Source organism: Kogia breviceps, chromosome 14 (assembly GCF_026419965.1).
Source record: "Kogia breviceps isolate mKogBre1 chromosome 14, mKogBre1 haplotype 1, whole genome shotgun sequence".
NCBI classification, from domain to species: domain Eukaryota; kingdom Metazoa; phylum Chordata; class Mammalia; order Artiodactyla; family Physeteridae; genus Kogia; species Kogia breviceps.
The window spans coordinates 69,508,715-69,533,113 of NC_081323.1; the positions used below are offsets into that span (position 1 = coordinate 69,508,715).

Here is a 24,399-nt window from a genome sequence, read left to right on the forward strand (position 1 = left end):
GGTAACTTTTTTTGGGGGGGGCTGTATTGGGGGCCTTCTCTAGTTGCAGTGAGCGGGGGCTACTCTTCATTGAGGTGCGCCGGCTTCTCATTGCGGTGGCTTCTTTTGTTGCGGAGCACGGGCTCTAGGCGTGCGGGCTTCGGTAGTTGTGGTGCGCAGACTCAGTAGTTGTGGCGCACGGGCTTAGTTGCCCCGTGGCACATGGGATCTTCCCAGCCCAGGGATCAAAACTGTGTCCCCTGCATTGGCAAGCGGATTCTTAACCACAGTGCCACCAGGGAGTCTCAGTAACTTTTTCTCTTGTCCTAACTGCTACTATGGAGAAGGAAGTTAACATGACCCTAAACTGTGACAAAAGAATTTTTTTTTTTTACAGTAGCACCTGTCTGTAAATTTTTTTAATGAATATAGGAAATTAAAAGTTCCCTCCCACACAATCCACCTTCCAGAGAGTACCACTGTTGACAGTTTATTAGGTATTCTTTCAGACATTTTGCTTTCTTTACAGTGTGTATGTGTGGGTATGATGTGTTTATGTGTGTGTGTGTGTGTGTGTGTGTGTGTGTGTGTGAGTGAGAGAGAGAGAGAGAGAGAGAGAGAGAGAGAGAGATGGGTGTGTCCTGTTCAATTGTTTTAACAAAAGCAAGATCATATTATATGTAACTACCACTACTTTCTTTTTTAACTTAATTTATGATAAATATCTTTCAGTGTCAGTAAATATAGATCTTCCTCATTTTTAATGGCTGTATAGTATAGATAGATACCTCTATTACACACTGTAGAGATATAGATATATTTCTCTTCCCCTGTTGTACATTTAAGTTGTTTCCAAGTTTTGCTATTACAAATAATGCTGCTCTGAACTTAGCCCTTAGATGACAGAAACTTCCCAAATATCATAATAATCTGACATTCTAACTGAAGCATATCAACTACTCTATTAAGGCAATTCATATTTTTTGAAAAACTGTGGTTAAAAAATAGTGGCATTCATAAGAGTTTAGAGAAAGAAACTAACATTAAATTCATGCTGTGTTTTTCCATATGTCATCTTAATTAATACTCCTCCTATGAAGTAGGAGATAGTATTGTATAGACTAGAAAACACTAAGGTCAGAAGGGTGAGCAATTTACCCAAAGTTCTATTAGGGAATCTGGGTTTCAAACCTAGGTTCCCTGACTTCAAATCTAGGACTGCTTCTGCTGTCCCACATTGCCAGTTTGGCTAGTCTAAACGAAATAAAAATAGCTTGTCCCAGTTGCATGATTCCTTGGCTCAGACATGAGCAGCTAAATCTATGGTTTGCTTCTTCTGGATGTGGAATGCAAACAACCATAAAAAGTAGTCTCTACTTGTGAATATTACATATTTTGTTGACAGAAAAAAATTATGTAAGTTATTGTTAAGTTGTGTTTAATCTGCCATCATTCCCTGCTCATTGTCAAGATTTCTGCAATCATTGCTCAGTGGTATTTTATAGCGCTTACTTCCTTGACTGGTAAATTATACCATGTTATCCATTGGTTTTATCGGAACCCTTTTGAGAATTGAGCACCCAGGGAAATTTTCCCAAAGAAGCTATCTCCTATCCTCCCTGTAGCACTTTTAAAAATCAACTAGATCCCTTCTTCCTTGTTGGTAGGAAATCTATTGGCCATTGGGGATACCCTAGGGTTGTGCAGAGATCCATGGCTGAAACTTTAGAAAGTCCCCTCTGGTTGCTTGTCTTTTGCCTATACCCATTGCTGCTGAAACATCAACTGTTCCAGGCCGAATGGTGCAATAGTTCTACAGTACCCAATCCCACGCTTGGGGCACGGTAACCTTTGGTGAGCTGTGAGCCCCTATGCCTCTGGACTTTCTTCCTGTATGCACCGAGGACCCATTTCCTCTCAGGTCTTGCCATCTCACCACTGTTGCTACCAAACACGGGGCAGGTCCCTCCTCCCTCTGATTTTTCAGATCTGATTTCTTGACCTCTGTTTATCTGGGGACTGTTCTCTCCCCTTTGGCTTTCCTCAGTCTTGTTTGCCTCGTGTCCCCTTCTTTGGTTAAACAAAACAAAATAACAAAAACAACAAAAACAGCTCTTTTCATGGGGCTGATTTCACCCTCTGGCTCCAGGACTAGGTGCAGAAACCAGGTCTGGCCAATCAGAGTCACAGTGATTGGTTCAAGAATGAGCAGCATGTCCTGTGACTAAGCCAAGCCTGGGACTTTGCTGGAACTCCTGGAAAAGAGTTGTTCTCCTTCCTTTAGGGTGCTAAAAGCTATGGGGGGGAAAGCTTAGTGCTGATGTCCCAAGTTTACCAACCACTCCTAAAGAGCCTACCTAAGAATAAAGCCATCACAGAAGAAAAGAAGCTGAGAAGTGGAGACAGGTTTCTGTTAACATTTTAGCCTTTGGATCAAGCCATGCCTGAAGCCAGAACTATCCCTGGATTTTTCTTTTATCTGATCACACAAATTCCCTTTTTCCCTTAAGCCAGTTTGAACTGGGTTTCTGACTCTTTTAACTGAAAGAATCTTTATATACCTTCCCACTTTCCTCTTGACATTAAACACATCCCTCACCTCCCGTGCTCTGGCATGTCACTTTATAATCTTTCAGGTAGCTTAGGCTTTTACAAAAGACAGAAAAAACTGTTGACTTCAAGTCGCTTCTTAAAAAGCACCTGCAACTGCTTGAAATGGAGGAAAGAAACAGAGCAGAATACAAATTAATACCTAAAGAAATATATCACACAATAATATTGTCTTAGCCTGTTTGGACTACTATAACACCACGGACTTAGGTGGCTTATAGAAAACAAATTTAACTAGATATTAACTAGATTTATTGTGGTGATCATTTCCCAATATATACATATTATGTTGTACACCTGAAACTAATGTAATGTTATATGTCAGTTATACCTCAATTTAAAAAAAAAAAAGGGAAAGAGGATTTGGAGGGTTTTTTTTTTTTGGCCGTGGTGCGAGCAGCTTATGGGATCTTAGTTCCACAACCAGGGGTCGAACCTGGCCCCTTAGCAATGAGAGTGCAGAGTCCAAACCACTGGACCACCAAGGAATTCCTGAAAAGAGGAATTTAATTTAATTTTATTATTTATTTATTATTTTTTTTTAAGAGGAATTTTAGATGCTGAAAACAAAACCATCAAAGTCACCATTATGTGCTCATTTTAACACATGAAGATAATAGGGACGAAATATGACACCTCACTACGGTATTTATCAAAAAGCTAAAAGATCTTTGGAATTCAATTTTTTCAGACAAAAAAAATCAATGATGTGCCTTCACTATATATTATGTAACATCCCCATCAGAAAATGAAGCAGTATTCCATAATCACAAAACATCTAAATATTCACATTAAAGGGAACAAATAAAGACTAACTAGCCTCATGCCAGTTCAAGTCAGGCTTTGCCATGAAATGAGCATGCTGTGAACCTAAGATACAAAACAATATTCACTGCAACATCACTTTTTAAAAATTTATTTCTCACAGTTCTGGAGGCTGGAAGTTCGAGATCAGGGTGCCAGCACGGTCAGGCAAGGGCCCTCTTCTGGGTTGCAGACTTCTCACATCCTCACATGGTGGAAGGGGGCTAGGGAGCTCTGTCAGCTCTCTTGTATAAAGGTGCTAATCCCATTCATGAGGGCTCTGTCCTCATGACCTCATCACCTCCTGAAGACCCCAACTCCGAATACCATCACATTAGGGGGTTAGGTTTTTAACATATGAATTGTGGGGTGGGGACACAAACATTCAGATCATAGCAAATATAGTTTGAGTAATGGGAACAGTTTAGAGCTCCTAAATAAAGACCAGAGGTAAGGTGACCCATCAGGTCCCAAGAACCTAAGGTAAGAGGAAAAGAAATTCCTACTGTGCTCTGATTCCTTACATGGGGCCAATCATGAGCTCTATACAGCCTGAGGAGAACTGAGAAAGATGGTACCAGCACAGAGCTTTCTCCTTGGCTGGTCATACAGCCTGAAAATCTTACTCTGCTTTATCCATCTGGCACAAATACGTCCAGAACATGTGTCATGTAAACTCAAGTAGAAAAAAGCAGTAACAAAGAACTTTTCAAAGTTGGGTTTTACTTCTTGTAAAACGTTGAAAACCCATGTATCCAGGAGCAAAGGACGTTGTGAGGGCGATAAGCCATCCATCTTGGGCCCCTGTGTCTCCAAAAATGGTGTCTCAAAGTTAGCCAGCCCCTCTACCCAGGATTCGCAGTAAGGTGGCCACAGGGACACTTACCTCTTGCTCACAGAGTAGCCTTTGGTTGGTTGCTCTCAGCCTCTTGTGACTCTTCTGACTTCCTTACCTCTTTCTGATCTCCCTCCTCTCCTGCCTTGTTGGTGCTGACCAAATGCCATGATTTACACCCCATGACTCTTCTGCCCAGAGCGACTGGCGGTAGGTAAGCTGTCTCTACTTTGAAGGGTTTTGTTGTTTCTGATCTGGCCTATAGGAGGCACTGGGGTCAACATCTGAAGGGGTTCTCTACCATACAGTGACTACCACAAGTAGCACATGTTCTAAATGACAAATTAAAGATTCAGAAAGTGAAGGTCGTGATTTGAGAAATGACCTGGATAAGAAAAACTAAGTGCAGTTCCCTTAGCCACTACAAGCTAGTTGACACTGAGCACATCATTTCATCTCTCCTGATTTCCATGGAAGGAGTTGGAAAGGTCCCCAGCTGTGGGCTAAGGGCTGGCTACATCATAATCACCTGGGGCCATTGTTAAATACTCATGTTCCTACACTTTGCTACAGTTCTGTATCAGTCTCCCAGATGGGAATGTACATATGTTTTCCTGGCAAACAACCCAGATCATTATGACGGGCACCTGGGTTTGCGAACCACTGCAGTAGATGATCTCTTCTTATGCTAAGAGGTCACTGAGTCTGCTGCTGTGTTAGCCTGGCTTGGGTGGAGATGGACCTGGCAGGGGTGAGGGACTGCCAGACCTCTCCCAAGGAGTATGTCTGGGGGGCTCTGCGGAGGAAGAGAAAGTTACCACCTTTCACGCATGTCACAGGTTCTCTGCTGTCTTTCTTCAGTTCCTACCACAGGAAGGCAGCAGGCACCAGGGCTCCACTGGTCTAAACCACAGTTTTCTGCTGACCCAAAGGTTCTAAAAATAGAAAAGAGGTGCAAATCCTGCTCCCCAGCCTTTGCGGGGGCAGAGAAAAGCAGAGTGCCCAGGGAGAGGTTGTTATGAACAAGAAAGTGGTAATTTCTTCCCAAGGGTGAGGAAGGTTTTTCCCTGTCCCTGCCTCAAGCTGCAATGGTGCAGTCTGTTACCATGGAGACCAGCAAACACTTCCCGACAGGGCAAGCTTCACTGTTGAGTTGCCTGGAGGAGCTTGGAGGAACTAGAAGTGGGAACCAGAGAAAACAGTCCTGGGATGACCAGGGCCCCTTCTCCCAAAGATGGAGAAATAAATGGAGAAACGCAGGTGAAGTTGAGAGTCACAAGTGTTGACAGGGTGGTAAAAGAGTGGGTGGCGGGGGGGCCCAGACTCTAAGCTCTGGACTAAGTGAGAAAGATTTAGGGAGCCTGGGTCTTAAGCACCTGCTCCCTACCTGCCAGACATTCTGCTACGTGCTGGGGGTACAACAGTAGACAAGCAAGTAACGGGGCTGCTCCCCAGAAGGATTGTGACCAGTTGGTAAGAGACAGCCGGGAGGCAGAAATAGGAGGGAATGATTTCCTCCTTGGGGGTTGGAGGGCAGCAAACACTGTTCAGGAAAGACTTCCTGGGTTTTCTTGTCAAACAAAAAGGGCAAAGGGCAATTCTAGAAGTAGGTCCAACTTGAACAAAGAAGAGTATGAATTAGCAAGGTGTGTGTAGGTAGGGGTTACCAGGGTGTGTAGAAGGATGCAGGATGAGGTAGAGAGGTGAGCAAAGAATAGATCCAAATGGAATGAAAAGCCTTGTGAAGAAGGTTTGACTTGCTTGTCCACGGTACTGAGAAGCCACGGCAGGGTTCTAAACAAGTAGTAACATGAACAATTCTGCATATCAGGAAAATCATTCTGGCAGCAGATTGTAAAATGGATTGGTTGGGGGAAAGACTAGAGGTTATTAGGCAGTTAAAAATACAAACCCTGGGGGTGGCTTTATCCTGGATATTTAGGAGAATCCTAGATCCAGCTGTTAGCAAATCAGGAAGTTAGCTGACGGTTTTCTTTTATCCACTAATCAGGGCTACCTCTCTCCCTTTGACGAGATGCCATCTCCTAAGGACCGGCTTGCATGTTCTCTTCCCCTCCCGTGACCAGTCTCCCAAGGTAATGAATGTGGCCCACCTTTCTCTAAACTCTGGACCTGCCCTGAGTACACTTATTCAACAAATGTTTTTTTAGCAACTACTATGTTCTAGGCAATGTTTACATAAAACTATTCTAACAGTGAACATGACTAAGTCCCTGCCCTCATGGATCTTACTTCTAGTGGACTGATGGATGAGAGAGAGGGGGCCAGGGACAGATAATAAGAAAATATATAGAACATCAGATGATGAAACGTGCTACAGAGAAAACAAAACAGAGGCAGGGAGGTACTGTCTGAGATGGGGTAATCAAAGAAGACCTCTCTGATAAGGTTTCACTTGAGCAAAGGCCTGAGGGTAAGGGCTGTCCAGCTCTGCCTACCAACTCTCTCTGGCACCTAGCATGCACTCTGTAAATGTGCGCGGAATGAACGAGTGCTTGTGTCATATGCTGAAGTTCTTGAAGATGCAGCAGATTTTGAAATGGTATTCTGCATTCCTATAGCCTTTTGTATTTTACAAAGCTCTTGTACATTCTCAATTTCATTTGATCCTCCTGACGGTGGAGTTGAAGTAGGCAGGGCAGTTACTATTATCCCCATGCCATCCTGCAGATGAAGAAACCAATGGTCCAGTGCTCCTTCTAGCACACCACATTGTTCTGCTAGTTTTATGCACCCCAAACACCCTGCCATTGGCCAACACAAGTCATCCCAGAATCCAGTCGTGCAAGCCTCTGAATTCATTAGGTTGTTAATCACTCACTGAAAAGAGGGAACTGAGACTGCGGGGTGTCCAGTGTTGATGAGGTATTTCTAGTCCAGCAGACTCTGCCACAAGAGTCTCCCAGCAAAGCATACTGAAGTAAAACCGCTTTTTCTTTTTCTGAGACATTTGCCACATTATCTTGGTGCTTCTCAAAAGAAAATTCCTCTGAATAAAAGATTGAAGACCCCAAAGAGAAAAGCAAGTTGCCGAACCATCATTAGGCTATTTAATTTAATGGTTTCATAAGAACACACACTCCAATGTTGAAGCTGCAGTTCCATCTGGAGTTTCTCACTTGCAGTGTTTTGGACAATATTTTTTCTGTTGCAAGTAATAAGCAATAGAAATGAGGTCACTTGGGCTTCCCTGGTGGTGCAGTGGTTAAGAATCCGCCTGCCAATGCAGGGGACACAGATTTGAGCCCTGGTCCGGGAAGATCCCACATGCCGTGGAAAAACTAAGCCCGTGTGCCACAACTACTGAGCCTGCTCTCTAGAGCCCACGAGCCACGACTACTGAGCCCATGTGCCACAACTACTGAAGCCCGTGTGCCTAGAGCCCGTGCTCTGCAACAACAGAAGCCTCTGCAATGAGAAACCCACACGCCACAACAAAGAGTAGCCTCCGCTCACTGTGACTAGAGAAAGCCCGTGCAGCAACGAAGACCCAACGCAACCAAAAATAAATAAATACATACATACATTTATAATAAATAAATGAACGAGGTCGCTTAAGCAAAAAGGAAGGGAATTAGAAGGAACAAGTATCTCATGGAACCCAAGAGCAGAAAGTGAAGTCAGTTCTTCAAGAACTGAGGTTTACCTCCCCTCCTCAGAATATCTACTGTCTGCCAGCCCCTGCTCTCGCATAACTTACAGTCTAATGGGAGAAAGATGCCAATTCTTAAAAATCACACTAATAAATGTATTATTCTAACTTAAGTTAATTACTTTTAAAGAAAGGAGCACAGTTCTATGACAGTTTACATAACACAAAGGAACCTGGAATCGAGTGGGATGGAAGGGAAGACTTCCTTAGAGGAAGTAACACTTGAGCTGAAAGGTCAAGGATGAGTGGTTGGGGGGAGGGGAGGAGAATGTTCCAGAGCAAAACCAGCACATGAGAAGACCCTGTGATTAAAGCAACTGTACAGCGTTCTAGGAACTGAAGGGGAACGGGGTTGTCAAACACTGAAGCAGTGAGCAGTGGTGGAGTGGGAAAGCTGGAGAGGTAGGTGGGCAGCAGCCAGAGCTTGGGAGCCTCAAATGCCATCTTAAGGATCTTAGTCTTTATCCTAGAAATAAAGGGAAGCCTTTGAATAGCTTTAAACAGGAGGGAGAAGAGGGGGTGTGACCTCGGATTTGTGGGGGTTTTGGCTGCATGGTACGGCTTGCGGGATGTTAGTTCCCCAACCAGGGATTGAACGTGACCCTCAGCAGTGAGAGCGTGGAGTCCTAACCACTGGACAGCCAGGGAGTTCCCTGGATTTTTTTGTGTGTGTCGGGGGGGAGGGTTTATTTATTTATTTATTTATTTATTTATTTATTTATTTATTTTTGGCTGCGTTGGGTCTTTGCTTGCTGCAACTAGAGGAATCCTGCACACAGCAACAAAGACCCAACGCAGCCAAAAAAAATAATTAATTAATCAAAATAAAATAAATAAAATAAAATACTTTTTTAAAAAAAGGTCTAAGCTCAGAAGACACCTTCACTGATCACCTGACCTATGCAAAGCAGATTCCTTTCCTGATTACTATCATATCATCCTGTTTACTTCCTTCACAGTACTTTCCACAATTTGTTATTACTATATTTACATCACTCTCCCCCTCTGGGAGGACAAGGACAATGTCTAGCTCAGTGATTGTCAACTGGGGACACTTATGCTACCCAGGAGACATTAGGCAATGTTTAGAGACGTCTTTGGTTGTTACAACTTGCAGGGGGGCAAGGATGCTACTGGCATCTGATAGGTAGAGGCCAGGCATGCTGCTAAGCATCCTTCAAAGCACAGCAGAGCCTCACAGCAAAGCATTAGCTCGTCCAAAATGTCGAAAGTGCTGAAGTCAAGAAACTTTGTTATCTTGTTCACTGTTGTATCCTCAGCATCTAGCACAAAGCCTGATACCTAGTAGGTGTTCAATAAGTAGTTATTGAATGAATGAATTAAAGAACAGTTGAGCTGTTGTCTATATGCTGCACTTACCCTTTTCTTTTCTGGTATTCTTTTCCTCCTTAGGAAAATAAGTATTGGGTGTTTTTATAATGGCCACACAAACTAGTCATATCTTCCATGGTCAAGATAATAAGTTTCTGGAAAATCATTGGTAAGCATCTTCTCGGACTTTCCAAATGAAAATAACAACAACAATATTTTGTTCATGGGAGTTGAGGGGGAAATACCTGCCTTTAAGTGAGACTGGGTAAATGGTCGATGCATCATCTTATACCTGAGGGCTTCAGTTACCTAACTACCAAAACACTAGAATAAAATGTCTTATGAACCTGGAGTCCACATTTTATCGGGATCTACACAGGAAACTTTCCCAGTTACTGTACAGAAATAAAATGTTTCTGGAGGCCCTGACAAGGTGGAGTCATTTTCTGGTGCTGGGGCATTGATCAAATCACTTTGTGTTTTTTAGCATGAGGAGAAACAATGACAGAGATCCAAAGAAGCAGTTGAACCAGAAGAATATCAATGAACGTGGCCAAAAGCTAGACAATGGACTACGGGTTACACATATTAACCAGACACAGGACTTACTGGTAAAAACCATAGTGCTTTAACTGGATGGCAGTGCTTACAAACCATAGTCTGGGAATGCAGAATGTGTTAAACTCTGGGTATTTCTTTCTTCACGTGGGATCTCAGGACTGAAAAGGATTAGTTACACACTCCTCTCTGATCCCCTGCCTTTAGAAATGACTGAAGAATCTCTACGCTGTTTATAGAAATTGTATGGCCTTCTTGACCATATCATTAAATATTCAGGGGGATGTGAAGACACTGTTCTCAAAGCTTGAAGACTAAGGAATATAATTCTAAGATTCTCCTTCCTGAGATTTGTTTTTCTTGTAGGATTCCCTAAAATCTAGATCCAAAAATCAGTTTCAGGAAGTGCCATTGGAGTGAGAACGTTAGGGCAGGAGAATTAACCTCTAGAATAACCAGAACTGTGGTCTTAGGCTGACTCTCAATGTGTTGATGAGCTCTCCTCCCGTGGTGGTGAGTGGATTGTCTAGAACTCGCAATTCACTCCACCATAGAAACTATTGTCATCAGGGGTTGTCCGTCCGAGTCTGGCCCATAACCGTCTACCTATTCTACACTAGAGTTTAACAATGGTCCTTTGAAATGATAATCAGTCAAAAACAATACAGTTTTAATGCTAGCAATTAAAAATCAGGAAAATCGTTGTGTTTTACTTTTCTCCAGTATTGGCACTTATGGGAAAGCAAGTTTAATTAAAAGGAAATGAGCAAATGTCAATAGAGTCTGGAAATTCTGAAGAATTCTTTCAATGACTTTAGATGTTGGTACTATGAGTCTTTATTTCACCTAATTTCTTATCAAATACATGACTTTCCAGGTGTACGAGGACCACTCTTATTTATCAGCCACGACTGGGGCCTCCTTTACTTCACAACTAAATAGCAGTGGGAAAGAGAGAAAGGATTGCCCCAGCACAAAGATCTTATTCTTCTGTATGTAAAGCACATCCTTCAGTATATAATCAGTATGTCCTACAGTCAAAATCCATCATGTGTTTAATGGGGACTCTTCAAATATTAATAATACAAAATCCATGTCCTAAAACGTGATGGATCATTTCAAATGCGAGTAAAATGGAAGAGAGGTGAATTAGAAGTCTACCAGGTTCAGTGTTACCAAAGGGAGGTGGTTGTCCTGAAAGATGAGAAGAGTGAGTGACACCTAGTGTTTATATGCTGCAGAGCAGCATTTTCCTAAGCGAGCGGCTGGGGCTAAGATTATAGGCGGTGCTCTTCTGGGGCAGGACATTAATTAGCAGAGAATCACATACTGAGAAAGTTGTCTTTTCAGTCAGTTCTCTCTTGATCCTTCACAAAGATAGTCACGGTTTGGTGGTAATTTAAAGGCAATATAGTATCGTGATTATGAGCATGGCTCAAGCTATACTGCTTGGGTTTGAATCCCAGCTCCGCCACTAACCAGCTGTGTGACTGGACAAATTGCTTAATTCTCAACACTTCAGCACCCTTGTCAGTAAAATGAGGTTAATAACTATGGAACCTATTTTGTAGACGTAAATAAGTTAATATACGGAAAGTGCTTGTCACATAATAAGCACTATTAAGAGTTTGCTCTAATTATTCGTGTTTTCACACTTCTTTAACACTTGCTAATTTCCTTTTGAAACAGAGGGGGAGAAGGTCTCAGGCACAGAACTCACGGGCATCCAATATTATCTAGCTGGAATATGATAGCAGCAGTTTATTTTCATTGCCTTTGTTTGTTTGTTACCTTCTGTTTATGACCCAACCTGAGGGGAAACAAGAGTCACTGTTAAGAACCGTTTATGGGGGCTTCCCTGGTGGCGCAGTGGTTGAGAATCCGCCTGCCAATGCAGGGGACACGGGTTCGTGCCCCAGTCCGGGAAGATCCCACATGCCGCAGAGCGGCTGGGCCCGTGAGCCATGGCCGCTGAGCCTGCGCATCCGGAGCCTGTGCTCCGCAACGGGAGAGGCCACAACAGTGAGAGGCCCGCGTACTACAAAAAAAAAAAGAACCGTTTATGCAGCAGCACTCCAGGCCACGCTCCAGATCTTAGCATCACACGCCCATCTTACAGGCGCACAGGAGACAGGCAAAGCCCTCTTTGGGTGTAGTCGGGGGCCGCGGTGGGCTAAGCAGTGCGCAGGCCCTTTCCACAGTCACTGGACGCGGCAGGGCGGTTTCTCTCATTGTGGGACTGAGCCGGCCTCTCCCCTTGTGAGGCCGTGTCCCACACCCTGAGTCACAGCCAACCCTGGCAACATGTAAGGCCCACTAATTCACACAGACTATGGCGGCCGTGCTGGAAGCTCTTGCAGCATCCCTGTCTGCTCCAGGCCTGGCACACCTTTCCAGCCTCTTCTCACACCACGCTGCTTACCCTGCATTCGCTACACTCCAACCACCGTGGCCGCCTTTCTGTTCTTCCAGCACTCTGCCCCTGCCCCCAAGCCCCCCTCTGCCTGGGCTGTGCGCGCCCAGAGACACACAGGATCTGAACCTCCAGATCACAGCTCAGAGGGGCCTCCCCTGACCCCCCATCTCAGCTAAAGCGACCTCCCCATCTCCACCTTAGTCATGTTCTATCACATTGCCCTGCCCCACTTTCTTAATACAGTTGTTCCTTGCTGAAATTATGGACATTGATTTTGCTTTTCTTTACTGACCATCAATCCACACTAGAATGTGAGCTCCGAGAGGGCGAGAACATTTCTATCTTGTTCACACAGTAGCCCTAGGACCAGGGACAGTGCCTAGTTCAAAACAGGGCTCAGAACAGGGCAAAGTGGGCTCAGTCTTAGGTCAGCTCTCTCCACCTTCTGGCTCTCAGAATGTATCACCAATGTTGAATGCTTGCTGTGAACGACCTCAGCTCCATCACCAAGGCCACCACCCACGTCCTGAGCTTAGTACTATGTTAAGTGACACTGGGCTTGTTCATTTCATGGCCAGACTCCTGTGATGGCTCGGAAATTCTTCCTCTAAAACTTTTACCCACTGCTCCTGTTTCTGGCCTCTGGAATGGACAGGGAAACCCCTTCCCTCTTCCATCAGTCAACAAACGTTTGTGGAGGATCCCTCAGACTGAGAGGGAGGCAGAACTCATATACCTGAAAAGATGCAGGGAATGCAAATACAGAAATAAACAAAGACGCCACCATTACTTGTGTTTGACAGAGACTCAAAGGTTGGCAGGGGAGAAGGAAAGCTTTATGGTGAAAAACAGGGAAAGCCTCAGGTGTACCCTGAAGGAAGCCAGAGGCGGACTAACTAGAAGCCGGCGTCTCCTGTGACTGATCAGGGGGCATGTTTGACTTTCTCTGGTTGGTCCTGAGCTGAAAAGGAGATGAAAAGTAGGCAAGCTGGCAGTCACTGCCAGAGTCCTGACTTCCCAGTCCAGTTGCTGCAGAGGTTGTGGTCTGGCTCCATGGACTGGTTGCTACACGTGTGGGTTGGAGTTCTGCTGTCATACAGGGTCTAGCCAGTGTGTTTGTGTATTCAGTCTCTCACAAGGCAGGATGTGGCGACTGGCGTTTGACTCCTCTAGACACGTACTGGGGATGAGCTGAGGGATGGGAACGGGTATTTCCGGGCAACTGGTCCAGAGCACAGGCCTCCGCATTTGTCTGTTTGCCTCAGCAAGGCGAGTTCTTGAACAGACTGCTCTCGGGTGGGACCGGTCAGGCTGGCACCCCTTAGGGGTCCACATGGAGGGAACCCAAAACATCCTCAACTTCACCCTCTCTTTCCACTGGTTTCTGTCTGACCCTGGCTTCTGTCTTGCAGAGGCTGCAGGGCGATGAGACCCAGCTGCCTTCAGCCTGGGAGGATTCAGAAGATTGGCTTTTAACACACAATTTAAAGTCTATGAAACTCACCTTGGCTGACCTGATAAGCCAGGGCACAGCCATGCTGTAAGTCTGAAGCCATTCCCCTCCCCCCGCCCAAGCCTGCAAGACGCGTCCGTCCCCCTGAGCCCAAGAGACCCTTTCATAAGACTTTTCTTCTTCAGGAAGGAGGGTAGCAATGTCACGAGGAAAATGCACATCTCCACCCAGACCATTCACCAGTTCGAATCCAAGCTTTCTGAGTAAGTATGTCTCTCAGTGTCTTCCCAACAACCCAAGAGCTCAAGAAGTACCTGGTTTCAGTCACCTGAAAAGGACTTTGTTCAAATGACATTCTCTGTGGGACCTTGGGCAGGCTTCTTCCCGCTTCTAGCCCCAGTTTCCTGTTTTTGCAAACAGAGAGGTTGGACCATATCAGTTTTTCTCAGCCTTTTAAAATCCATGGTCCCTTTGGATGAACACATGAAACCTCACAGCCTCATCTGATGTGTAATGGTTAAGAGTGACCACTTTCGATGACAGATTGATTTGGTTCATACTTTTACAGATGTATGTCAAAAAATATTCAGGCTCCCCACTTCCAAACCAGATTTTGTTTTAAAGCTTCTCTTTGGTTTATTTATTTATTTATTTGGCCACACCAAGAGGCTTGTGGGATCCAAGTTCCCCAACCAGGGATAGAACCCGGGCCCTTGGCAGTGAAAGCGAGGGGTCCTGACTATTGGACTGCCAGGGAATTCCCCCAAACCAGATTTTTGACAGCACCATCCATCCCCGGTGTAGCAATCTATGGGCCATGATTACTGCTTGCCTGAGGTTTCTTAAAAGGTTAGAATAATAATTAATAGCCAACATTTCTTTTTTTAAAAAAACTAATTTATTTATTTATTTTTGGCTGTGTTGGGTCTTCGTTTCTGTGTGAGGGCTTTCTCTAGTTACGGCAAGCGGGGGGCCGTAACTTCATTGCGGTGCGCGGGCCTCTCACTATCGTGGCCTCTCTTGTTGTGGAGCACAGGCTCCAGATGTGCAGGCTCAGTAGTTGTGGCTCACGGGCTTAGTTGCTCCGCGGCACGTGGGATCTTCCCGGACCGGGGCTCGAACCCGTGTCCCTGCATTGGCAGGAAGATTCTCAACCATTGCGCCACCAGGGAAGCCCAATAGCCAACATTTCTTAATGTGTCAGAAATTCTGCTAAGGGCTGCACACATTATCTTATTTAATCCTCACAACAACTCAAAATATAGTGTTACTCTCAAGACAGTTAACCAAAAGTCAATTACTAAATAACCAATTTGCCAAATTTATCAAAACATTTTAACTGTAACTTTTATAGCAAATTTTATTGGGTTGGAAGGTTAAACAGATTTTAAAGATTTCTGCAAGATTTTGGTTGATTGGTTTTAATTGTGAATCCAGCAATGTAAGGAGTGTTTCAGGTCTCCAGTTAATTGGTCATTTGGCAAATTGATTTTCAGAGAATTGGTTTTCAGTAAACTAACTTTTGGCAAATTGACTTGGATAAAGTCTTATTATCTTCATGTTGGAGCTGATGAAGCTGTGGAGTTCACCACACTTGTCCAAGGTCACACAGCTAGTAAACAGCAGAGCTGGGCCTCAAAGACAAGCTCGTCTCATTACCTGCCCATGCCCTTACCTGCACCCACACTCATGCATGCCTTATGACTCTGCCCACTGCCCCATGCCCATGAGTTTATATCCAAAGGCCTTCCCTGCCCTTCTCTGGGCCCCCAAATCCCACCTGCCTCAGTGAGGGCAATTCAGTTAAATTCACGTGGCTGAGTCCTTAACTTGAGTGCCTATTACAGGCTGGTCTCCAAACAGCCACTGGAATAGTTTGCAATAAGGGAAACTCAAGCAATTCCCCTGGCCACTTACTATTCAAAGACTAAGTTTTTTGTTCATCAATCCACTGAGAAACTGCTGCTGAGTTGCCTCACTTGTGCATTTATGATCATGTCCAGGTGACTAGGAAGTCTCACCTGAGAAGACACAGATTTGAGAAGAGTAAGAATGTTCTTCCACCTTCCTCATGAGAACGACCCCCATCCTCCATAGACTGGCCCTCCCTCGAAGCCCACCTAGTTCCACCAAACCACAGCCATTTATAATGAACATTGCATCAGCAAAAGGACCCCCCCACACACACTTGATCCCTTTCACAAAATCCCCTCCATCCTTTATCCCAGAAAACGAAGACCTTCAGTTTTCTCTTTGCTAGATTTTTCCTTATATTCTCCCACTGCCTTAGACACGTTAAAAGAAAGAAAGTCCCATCTGCACTTTCCTTCCATGTATGTAAGTGGCTGTTTTGTTCAGTGATGAAGCTGACCTTGGGTGACAAGTCTTCCTGGTGTTTTGACAGAGCTATTGAACTCTATCAACAGAGAATTCAGTGGCTCACAGAAAATAGCAAGAAGGTAATAGATTTCATTCTTTGCCCCCTTTCAGTCATTCCACCTGTACTTGTTAGAACCCTTTCAGATGCAAGTGCTAGACCTCCAATTTACATTAGCCAAAGCTAAAAAGGGAATTTCTAGACCTACAGAAATGAAAAACTCAAACACCGCTGTATCCGGGGATTCAAATGATGTCATTCTTTGTCTCTGAGCTCCGCTTTCCCCTGGGTTGGTTTTACTCTCGGGAAGGCTCTTCCCAGTCTTGGGAAGATGGTCACCAGCAGCTCTAAGCTTACATGTCACCAACTAAGGTGACATGTCAGAAAGGATCTCACCTTGCTTTCCCAGTACACCCTCCCAAGACCTGGGATTGACACTCTCTGGACCAATTTAGACCAATCGCCATAACCAAGAGGATGAGATGCACTAACTGATTGGGCCTGGAACTAGTGCTCACTCCTGGGGAAAGACAGGGGGTGAGGGAAGTTGGGGGAGACTGGGTGAGCCCCCCCAAACCTCATGGACTGAGAAAAGGGAGACAGATGGCTGCACATGGAAAGCCAGAGTGCTGTTACCAGAAGAGGAAACAGATCCTGAGTGAGAACAGCAGAAATCCCCTGGACCATTTAACCTCAGACCCCTAATGAGATTTATGATTACGGCTGATCATCTGGACATAACTTTTGAAAGTTTGATTAAATGTTTTCCTCAGACCCAAAGAGTAGAAGAGTGATCATGGGCAAATTAACCTTTATTTTGCTTTCTTATTTGTTTTAGCCTATATTCTTCCACTGATGCTTTTCTGGCCCACCATTTGCTTTCACCTTAGGCAATCCTCAACTCTTTTCTTAAACCCTGGGACAGGCAAGATGCTGAAATCCATGCTCCCCACCCTCAAGCCCCACCTCTACTACCCAGGCCGATTCCAGGGTGTAGTCTACATCTCAGATCCAGAACCATCTTCAGTTGCTTAGACAGGTCAGCAAATGCACATCTCCAGCTGTGGCATGCCCCCTCTGGTTGCACGTGGTAACACAGGCAGAGAGAACTGAGAGGGGTGAAATCCTCACCTACTCCACAAACACCCATTCAGGGAATGTTGCTCTCACCTGCCTACCCACATCACACCCGTCCTGGCACTTTTGACAAAAGGGGCAGGGATTGCTGGTTGGGTCTTTCTTCCCCTTACCCCTTTCTGATGGAGTTACCGCGGAGCCAGGAAACAAGCCCCGATTGGATTCCAGGGAAGCAATCACCTGTAAACCAGCTCGTGAGCCTTCTGGGTTCTGGGGCACCTGGGGTGATGCATAGTCCGTCACTGGGCCCAGTTCCCGGCTCTGCTGTCGGCAAGGCCTCACTTCTCTGGGTGTCCGTTTCCATATCTGCAGAGGATATAAGCGGGGGTTATTAACCGGTGGCACGCAGGCAGATCTGGCCCTACAACCATGTTTTTCTAGGCCTCCATAGTTTTATTTTTTGAATTAGTTGTCAAGATTTTAAAATCCTGATATTTCACTTTTATGTCTGCTTTCAGTCTTCTCTTGAAAAACTGAGACTATCTGGCATCACTGGACTCCAATTCCCTCTTATTTACTTTTGCAGTTATTTCTATGGGATGAGTTTCTAGAAGTTCAATGGCTAGGTTTAAGGGAATGCATGTTTGTTTGTTTTAAATTTATTTATTTTCTTTTTGGCTGCGTTGGGTCTTCGTTGCTGCACGCGGGCTTTCTCTAGTTGCGGCGAGCGGGGGCTTCTCGTTGCAGAGCACGGGCTCTAGGCGCCCGGGCTTCAGTAGTTGCAGCATTCTTCTATAAAATGGGTCTTCCTCCTGCGGCTTCTTGTTGAGGTCGGGGAGCGCTTGAACGTCTGCTACACAGAGCTGCCCAGTAAAAGGTTTGTAGAAGCAGGGAGCTGTGCTGGTTGTTTCCGCATGCCCTCTTTGGTTTTAGGCATTTGGCCTCATCAAGGGGGACAGAGTTGGCACCCTCATTGATGTGTCAGCTGTCAGCAGTGGCCCTCAGAAGGAGGAGTTCCAAAATGACCTCATGGTAAGTCTCTCGGGCGCAGAGAAGGACCTGGAACTGGCACCTCCACCCCACCCTCCCTGGTAAGCTTGCTAATGGGCTTTGTTTATAGCAAGGGCAAAATGGAGCGTTTTGCAAAGAACAGTTCACACTTAATGAACACCTACAGTTAAAAAATATGTATGTTGAGTTCTGCAAAACCCAGCCTCAGAGTCTTTCTCAGCTGCAGTGTGAGCTTCTAGTATTCACACCACAGCAGTCCCTACTAACCTGATTTTGTCTCAAGAGCCCGGAAAGAGGGCACGTAGGTGGTAATCAGTTGGACTGACTTCAGCACAGAACGGTCTTCCAGCCTTTTCCACACAAGGAGCTATCCTGGTTACTTTGGCCGTAACTCAGAAGCTAAGAACTCTAGGGTCAAGTCCCAGGCACCTCCACCACTTCTCGGCTGTGTGACCGTGTTACCTCATCTGTAAAACAGGGATGACAGTCGCCGCCTCACAGGGTCACCAGAGGACAAAAGGAGTACATGCAAATTAAGTGCTCAGTACAGAGTCTGGCATCGGAAAAAGCCTCTGTAGTCTCTGGGAAGTGATACGGAGCGTCTGTTTTCCTCGCGGAACCTCTAGAGCTTTGAATGAGACCTTAGCAGCAACAGCTGCTGGTGCCAGGACCCTTTAGAGGGATCTATATGGGCCAGTTTCCAGACTTGTCCCTTGTTCCTGGTCTCAGCAGGTGTCAGGGAACAGGTGTCAGTGCAGGGCCCCCTTCCTGACAGGTCCCAGGGCCCGGTTTCCAAAGATCCCCCAGCTGGGCTGGTCCGGTCTTAGCCAGGGCAAGGCTCGTGTTGACAGTAACAGGTGAAGTTTGTAGCTGGCCGGGAAGAAGCGGGATGAGTTATCTTATTGTTGGACGCTCACCAGGTTGAGCCTGAGAGCGTCCCATGGGTTGGCCCCGCACCCGTCGCTCTATCCCCAACTCACACGCCTGGGACAGAAACCGCTGGCCCCGACCTCCCTTCTCCTCCCTGGGGGCCACAGCGAAGGGCTGAGGGTCCAACCACAGCACACGCTGAGCTGGGCGCTCATTCCACCGCACCCGTGACCCAAGTGCACAGCAGCTGCGGCAGAAGAGCACGTGGTCTGCGGTCAGCAGGAGTGAGGGCCCAGCTCCCGACTGGCCCGCCAAGCCGCGGGCTGGCCACCCAGGCCCCACACCGGCCACGCACAGCCAGGAGCAGGCTGGGATGGGCAGCGAGCAGATGTCAACGTGGGGCTACTAAGCTGGGCCTTAAACGAGCCTGTTTCAGCACGGCTCACACCCCAGCCCAGAGGGCCCAGCCACGGCGTGAGAGGTGAAGCCAGGCTCCACGTGGCCCGTGGCTCTGGCCGCCAGGGATGCCCTTTTGCCCACCAGAGCCTCATTGATGAGCAGCTGAGCCACAAGAAGAAGCTGTACGTCCTGTCCTTCGGTACCACCACCGGCACCTTGTGGCCCAGCCCGGTAGAAGTCAGCACCTCCAGGTGAGTGACTGCCCAGCCTTAACCCGGACGTCTACCTGGTCATCTTCCTCCCTAAGTGTTAGTGTCTTTATTCCATGATTAAGTGCAAGACCCCCAACAGATAAGTGAGACAATTCACAAAAGCAGAAACACAGGGAGCCAGTAACTTTTGGAAAAGTCACCCCACGAGCACCACAAAATGAAAAGACGAGACACCATTTTTACCCAGAAAACTAGCAAGGTAGTTTTATTATTATGAAAATAATACATGCTCATTTTCAAAAACTGGAACAGAATAAAAGGATAAATAATAGCAGATGAGTCTCCCTCTTACCTAGTTCCCCCTCACCTCCCAATAACGGTTTCTTCTATCTACTTCCACAGTCTTTGCACATACATGCATCTGTGTGTGTACCCTCTCTTATTTAAACATAATCAGGAGCACATTACACTGTTTTGCATCTTGGCGTTGCACGTAATCTTGACTATCCTTTTCTCTCAGTACACAGAGATCAACCTCATTCTTTTTAATAGCTGCATAGTATTCCACTGTGTAGATATACTGTAATTTATTTAGCTAGTCCTTTGGGAGTTTCTGGTTTGGAGAGTTTTTTGCAGGTGGGGAGAGGGGGAAGCTAAGAATTTCTACTTACTTATGCCAGTAAATAGATATCTCTTTTCCATGAAGGGAATAGCCTTGATCATCCACCATGTGTTAGGTGCCATGCTTGGCACTTCACAGGTACTCTCTTACTTAATATTTATAGCCAACACATGGGATAGGATTACTACCTCCGTTTTGCAGATGAGGAGACTGGGACTCAGGTTAGGGAACTTTTCCAAAATGGCAGAGTCAGGATTGGATTCCAAAGCCCAGAGCGGATCCCAGGGAAAACCACATGCTCGGGTTTCTGGGACGGAGGTCGCCTTGCCCAGCACTAGCTGTAAAGAGGAGCCCTTGCAGGTAGAGAAGTGCTGGTTCAGGCATCACAGGCTTTGATTCCTGGCTCTGACAGTTACTGGGGGATCTTGACAGGTCCTTTAACTCTCTTGTTAGCAGGATGAGGCGAGGACAATTGTTTCTCACAGAGTTGTTGTGAAGATGAGTGAAAAATGAGTACTTGGCATGGGGCAGGTACTCAGTGGGTAAGAGTGTTTTTTACTGTGATTTCCACTCTTGTCCAACCCCCGAGCTCTGGAATGTCAGACCTGGAAGTCACCTTGAGACCATCTAGCCAAGAGTTCCTCAACTGCAATTATTCCTGGTCTTCCCTTGTGACTTTTGTCATATCCCTGCCTCCTGAACTATTATTTACTCTGTGCCACTTGTACTATTATCGATTTTTTAAAATATCAACGCTATATTTACTTTGAAGGCAACTATCAATACCATAACTGAGAAGCCCGTATCACTTGCCATAATTAGAAAGTCGCTATAAAAATAAATAGAATGAAAGCAGACAAAACAACATTATTAAATTCCAGCTTGGGGCTTCCCTGGTGGCGCAGTGGTTGAGAGCCTGCCTGCCGATGCAGGGGACGCGGGTTCGCGCCCCGGTCCGGGAAGATCCCACATGCCCCGGAGCGGCAAAAAAAAAAAAAAAAAAAAAAAAAATTCCAGCTTGAAACCTATTGGCTAGAGAGGGCGCCAGGCCTGTGATTTGTTCTCTTTGTTTAAAAGGGAGATTCAAACAGTTATAGTAATGAAAGACAGACTTACTAGCAACGAGCTGAGGGGTCTTTTTTGCAGGGGGAGGTCAGACTGAAAGAGAAATGGAGAGAGAAGGGCTGTCTCACTAGTGCCACATGAGGCATTTAACCAAGAAAGCTCTGTGTTATGTCATTTTGCCTGTTACGAGTGGTGTGCCTCCCAGCCCATGTGGAATGTAGCCACACAGCCTCGGTGCCTTCTCTTCAAGCCCTCTTAGGGTTAAGGGATTAACTCTGTGCTTCAGGCTGAGGTCTGCCTCCCAGGAGAGCTGGAGGGGAAAAGAGCTTAGCCCCAGACCCCCATGCAGCAGAGTCGCTAGAAGCTCAGGCCCTAGAGTCACACCTGGTTTGAAGTCTCAGCGCTGCCAGCTGCTTACAGTATCACCTTGGGCAAGTCCTAACGCTGAGACTCAGTTTCCTCATCTATAAAATGGGAATAAAGGTATCCGCCTCAAAGAACGATTGTTAGATTTATACCAGCTCGTACCTGTCCTGGGCCTGGCCCCTAGGAAGCGTTATTAGGTTGTTCTCCTCTCCCCCAGCCTCCAGGAACTCAAGCTCTGGGTAAAGAAACTGCAGCCTGAGAGAGGCAGCAATCTGCTGCAAGCCCTGAAGAAAATCTTCGCTCTGAAGGGGCTGAATTCTCTGGTGACCATAATGGGAAGCTGGTAGGTCTCCTTTCCTAAGCTGATAACATGAAGGGGTTGGAGAACCAAACCATTGTTAGAAAAAAGACAATCAAGACTCTTCACGGACGCTTGAGAGAAGGATTGTGTTTCCAGGCCATTTGTCCACAGATGATGGGGCAGGGCAGCCAGGGTGGCCAGGCCTGTGGCCCACTCAGCCCTGCATCTTACACAGGTGACCCGGGACACAGGCGGTTGATTCGATTTGGTAGATGTTCCTTGGGAATTACCATTTTGTTGCGGAATGTCCTCAGGCTGAGGCGTCCCCTTCTCTTCTTCCGTCTTCTCCACAGCCCAGATCAGCCTTCTGAAATCCTGTCCGAGTACATCCAACAGTCCACCGTTGGAAGGGACCTCATCACCCACATCATCACCTACAAATGCGATGGTCAGGTGCCCCCTGTAAGTATCGAGATTCTCCAAGGCTTCCCTTGGATTGGCTATAGTGAGCTGGGCCAGCCTTTGAGGCCCCCAAGCTGCGGACCAGAAAACAACTCTCCTTGTACCTAGTTCTCCTGTTGGTAAGCTCAGCTGGGAGGCTCAGACGAGGAGAAAGTTTGTTAAGGTACCGGCATTGCCCTAGTGACGGCTCACCCTGTCACCATCCCCGCAGGCTGTTCTGAAGAACCTTGCAGAAGCTCTTGGGGGCTACTACCACTGCTACAGCCCAGAGACAGAGGTAAGCCCTTGGGCCGACACACTGCCCCCTCCTCCCATCCCTGCCTGCCTCCAAGATAGTGCCTGGGGAATCTGGGCCTGACAGACCATGCTGTGTGTGTGCTTGCTTTCCCTGCTCCCCAACTCGGTGGGTTTACAGAGGTAAAATCAGGTTAAAATGAATATGTGGGAAGAACAGAAACAACATGAAGTCACAAGAGATCCTATTGTCGGTGTGTATGATGAGTTGATTACACGCCGGTAGAATCCTGAATCCCTATCCAGTTGCCATCAACATGGGCCCCAGCCCACCTCGGCTCCCACCAGCGCTCGGAGTCTGAAGCAGTTGCTTCAGTTCTCTCTCCTAGATGGACCCCACCTACAGCAGGAGACGCACAGCAATCAATTCTGAATGAGCAAGTAATTCTGTACCAGTCCCCCGGTTAATAATAACATCGTGTACTCCGTGTCGACAATGGAGGTGACAGTTAACAAATGTGTGTGTAGATCCACTTGGTCTGGCTCAGCTAATAGGCTGTGCCTTGCCTGCTAAGCTAATCGCCGTGAGCACATGAATATTCGCATCTCACAAGTATGTTCGAGTGTCGAAAAGTCGGACATTTCCCACGAGGGAGCCAAGGTCAGGCAACATTTTCCTTGGGCAGAACCCCTTCTTGTTTACCTCATTGCCCAGACTCTAGAGGAGTCACAGACTCCAGGGGCTAGGAAAGTACAGTGAGTGAATGAAACTGGCTGGTTTAAGAAATATTTTCTGTTAAAACCTGTGAACCTCTTGGCTTATCTGTTGTTTTTCCACTCTTGGTAGAGGTATGGGTAAAACAAATTTCATTGTCTTCGTTATTATGGGCGAAACAACAGTGCAAAGGTGACAGAAAATGACAACTGATTCTGATGGGGACACAACAGTGAGCGGTAAGGAGTGCGGTGAACGAAGCAGCACTTGCCGCAGCTCAAGAGGCTCCTCCACGCAGCCCCAGCCGGGTGTTCTGTAGGGGTGTGACCACCAGTGTTGCCAGGTCTTCTGATTTTTCAACAAGAGCCAGAAACCTGAATTTTTGTATGTGTGTGGTTTCTTTACATTTAAAAAAAATTGCAGTGAAATTCTCATAACATAAAGTGAACAATCAGGGGAAGTTAGTACATTCACAATGTTGTACAATCACCACCTTTATTTAGCTCCTAAACATTTCCATTCCGCGCCCCCAAAGGAAACTCTGTACCTATTAAAGCAGTGACTCCCTGTTCCCCCTCCCCTGCAGCCCCAGGTAACCACCAATCTGCTTTCTGTCTCTAGGGATTTACCTATTCTGGATATTTCATATGCATGGAATCATACACCTTTCATGTCCATCTTCTTTCACTTAGCATCATGTTTTCAAGATTCATCTGTGTTGTAGCCTGTATCAGAACTTTGTTCCTTTTGCGTGAATAATATTCCATTTTCTGGATAAACTACACTTTGTTTATCTATTCATCAGTCAATGGTCATTTGAGCTGTTGTGAACTGGTATGATTATTGGTGTGCAAGTATCTGAGTCCCTGTTCTCAATTCCTGTAGGTATAAAGCTAGGAGCAGAAATGCTGGGTCAGGTAGTAATTCTGTTTAATTTCCTGAGGAGCCACCAAACAGTTCTCCACAGCAGCTGCACCATTTTACAATTCCACCCTCACCCCACAGTTCCAATTCCTCCTGCTCCCCAC

General features: G+C 46.1%; 1 protein-coding gene across 1 annotated transcript in view; it reads left to right on the top strand.

Moving 5' to 3' along the window:
- Positions 1-9,331: 9,331 nt before the first annotated feature.
- VWA3A (von Willebrand factor A domain containing 3A) overlaps positions 9,332-24,399 on the top strand; it is a 45,232-nt gene continuing 30,164 nt past the window's right edge. Inside the window, 10 exon segments of the mRNA XM_059036973.2 lie at positions 9,332-9,402; positions 9,721-9,844; positions 13,620-13,747; positions 13,846-13,923; positions 16,065-16,119; positions 18,048-18,146; positions 19,539-19,645; positions 21,877-22,002; positions 22,314-22,422; positions 22,634-22,699. Coding sequence (XP_058892956.2) covers positions 9,341-9,402; positions 9,721-9,844; positions 13,620-13,747; positions 13,846-13,923; positions 16,065-16,119; positions 18,048-18,146; positions 19,539-19,645; positions 21,877-22,002; positions 22,314-22,422; positions 22,634-22,699 — 954 coding nt within the window. The 5' untranslated portion in view covers positions 9,332-9,340.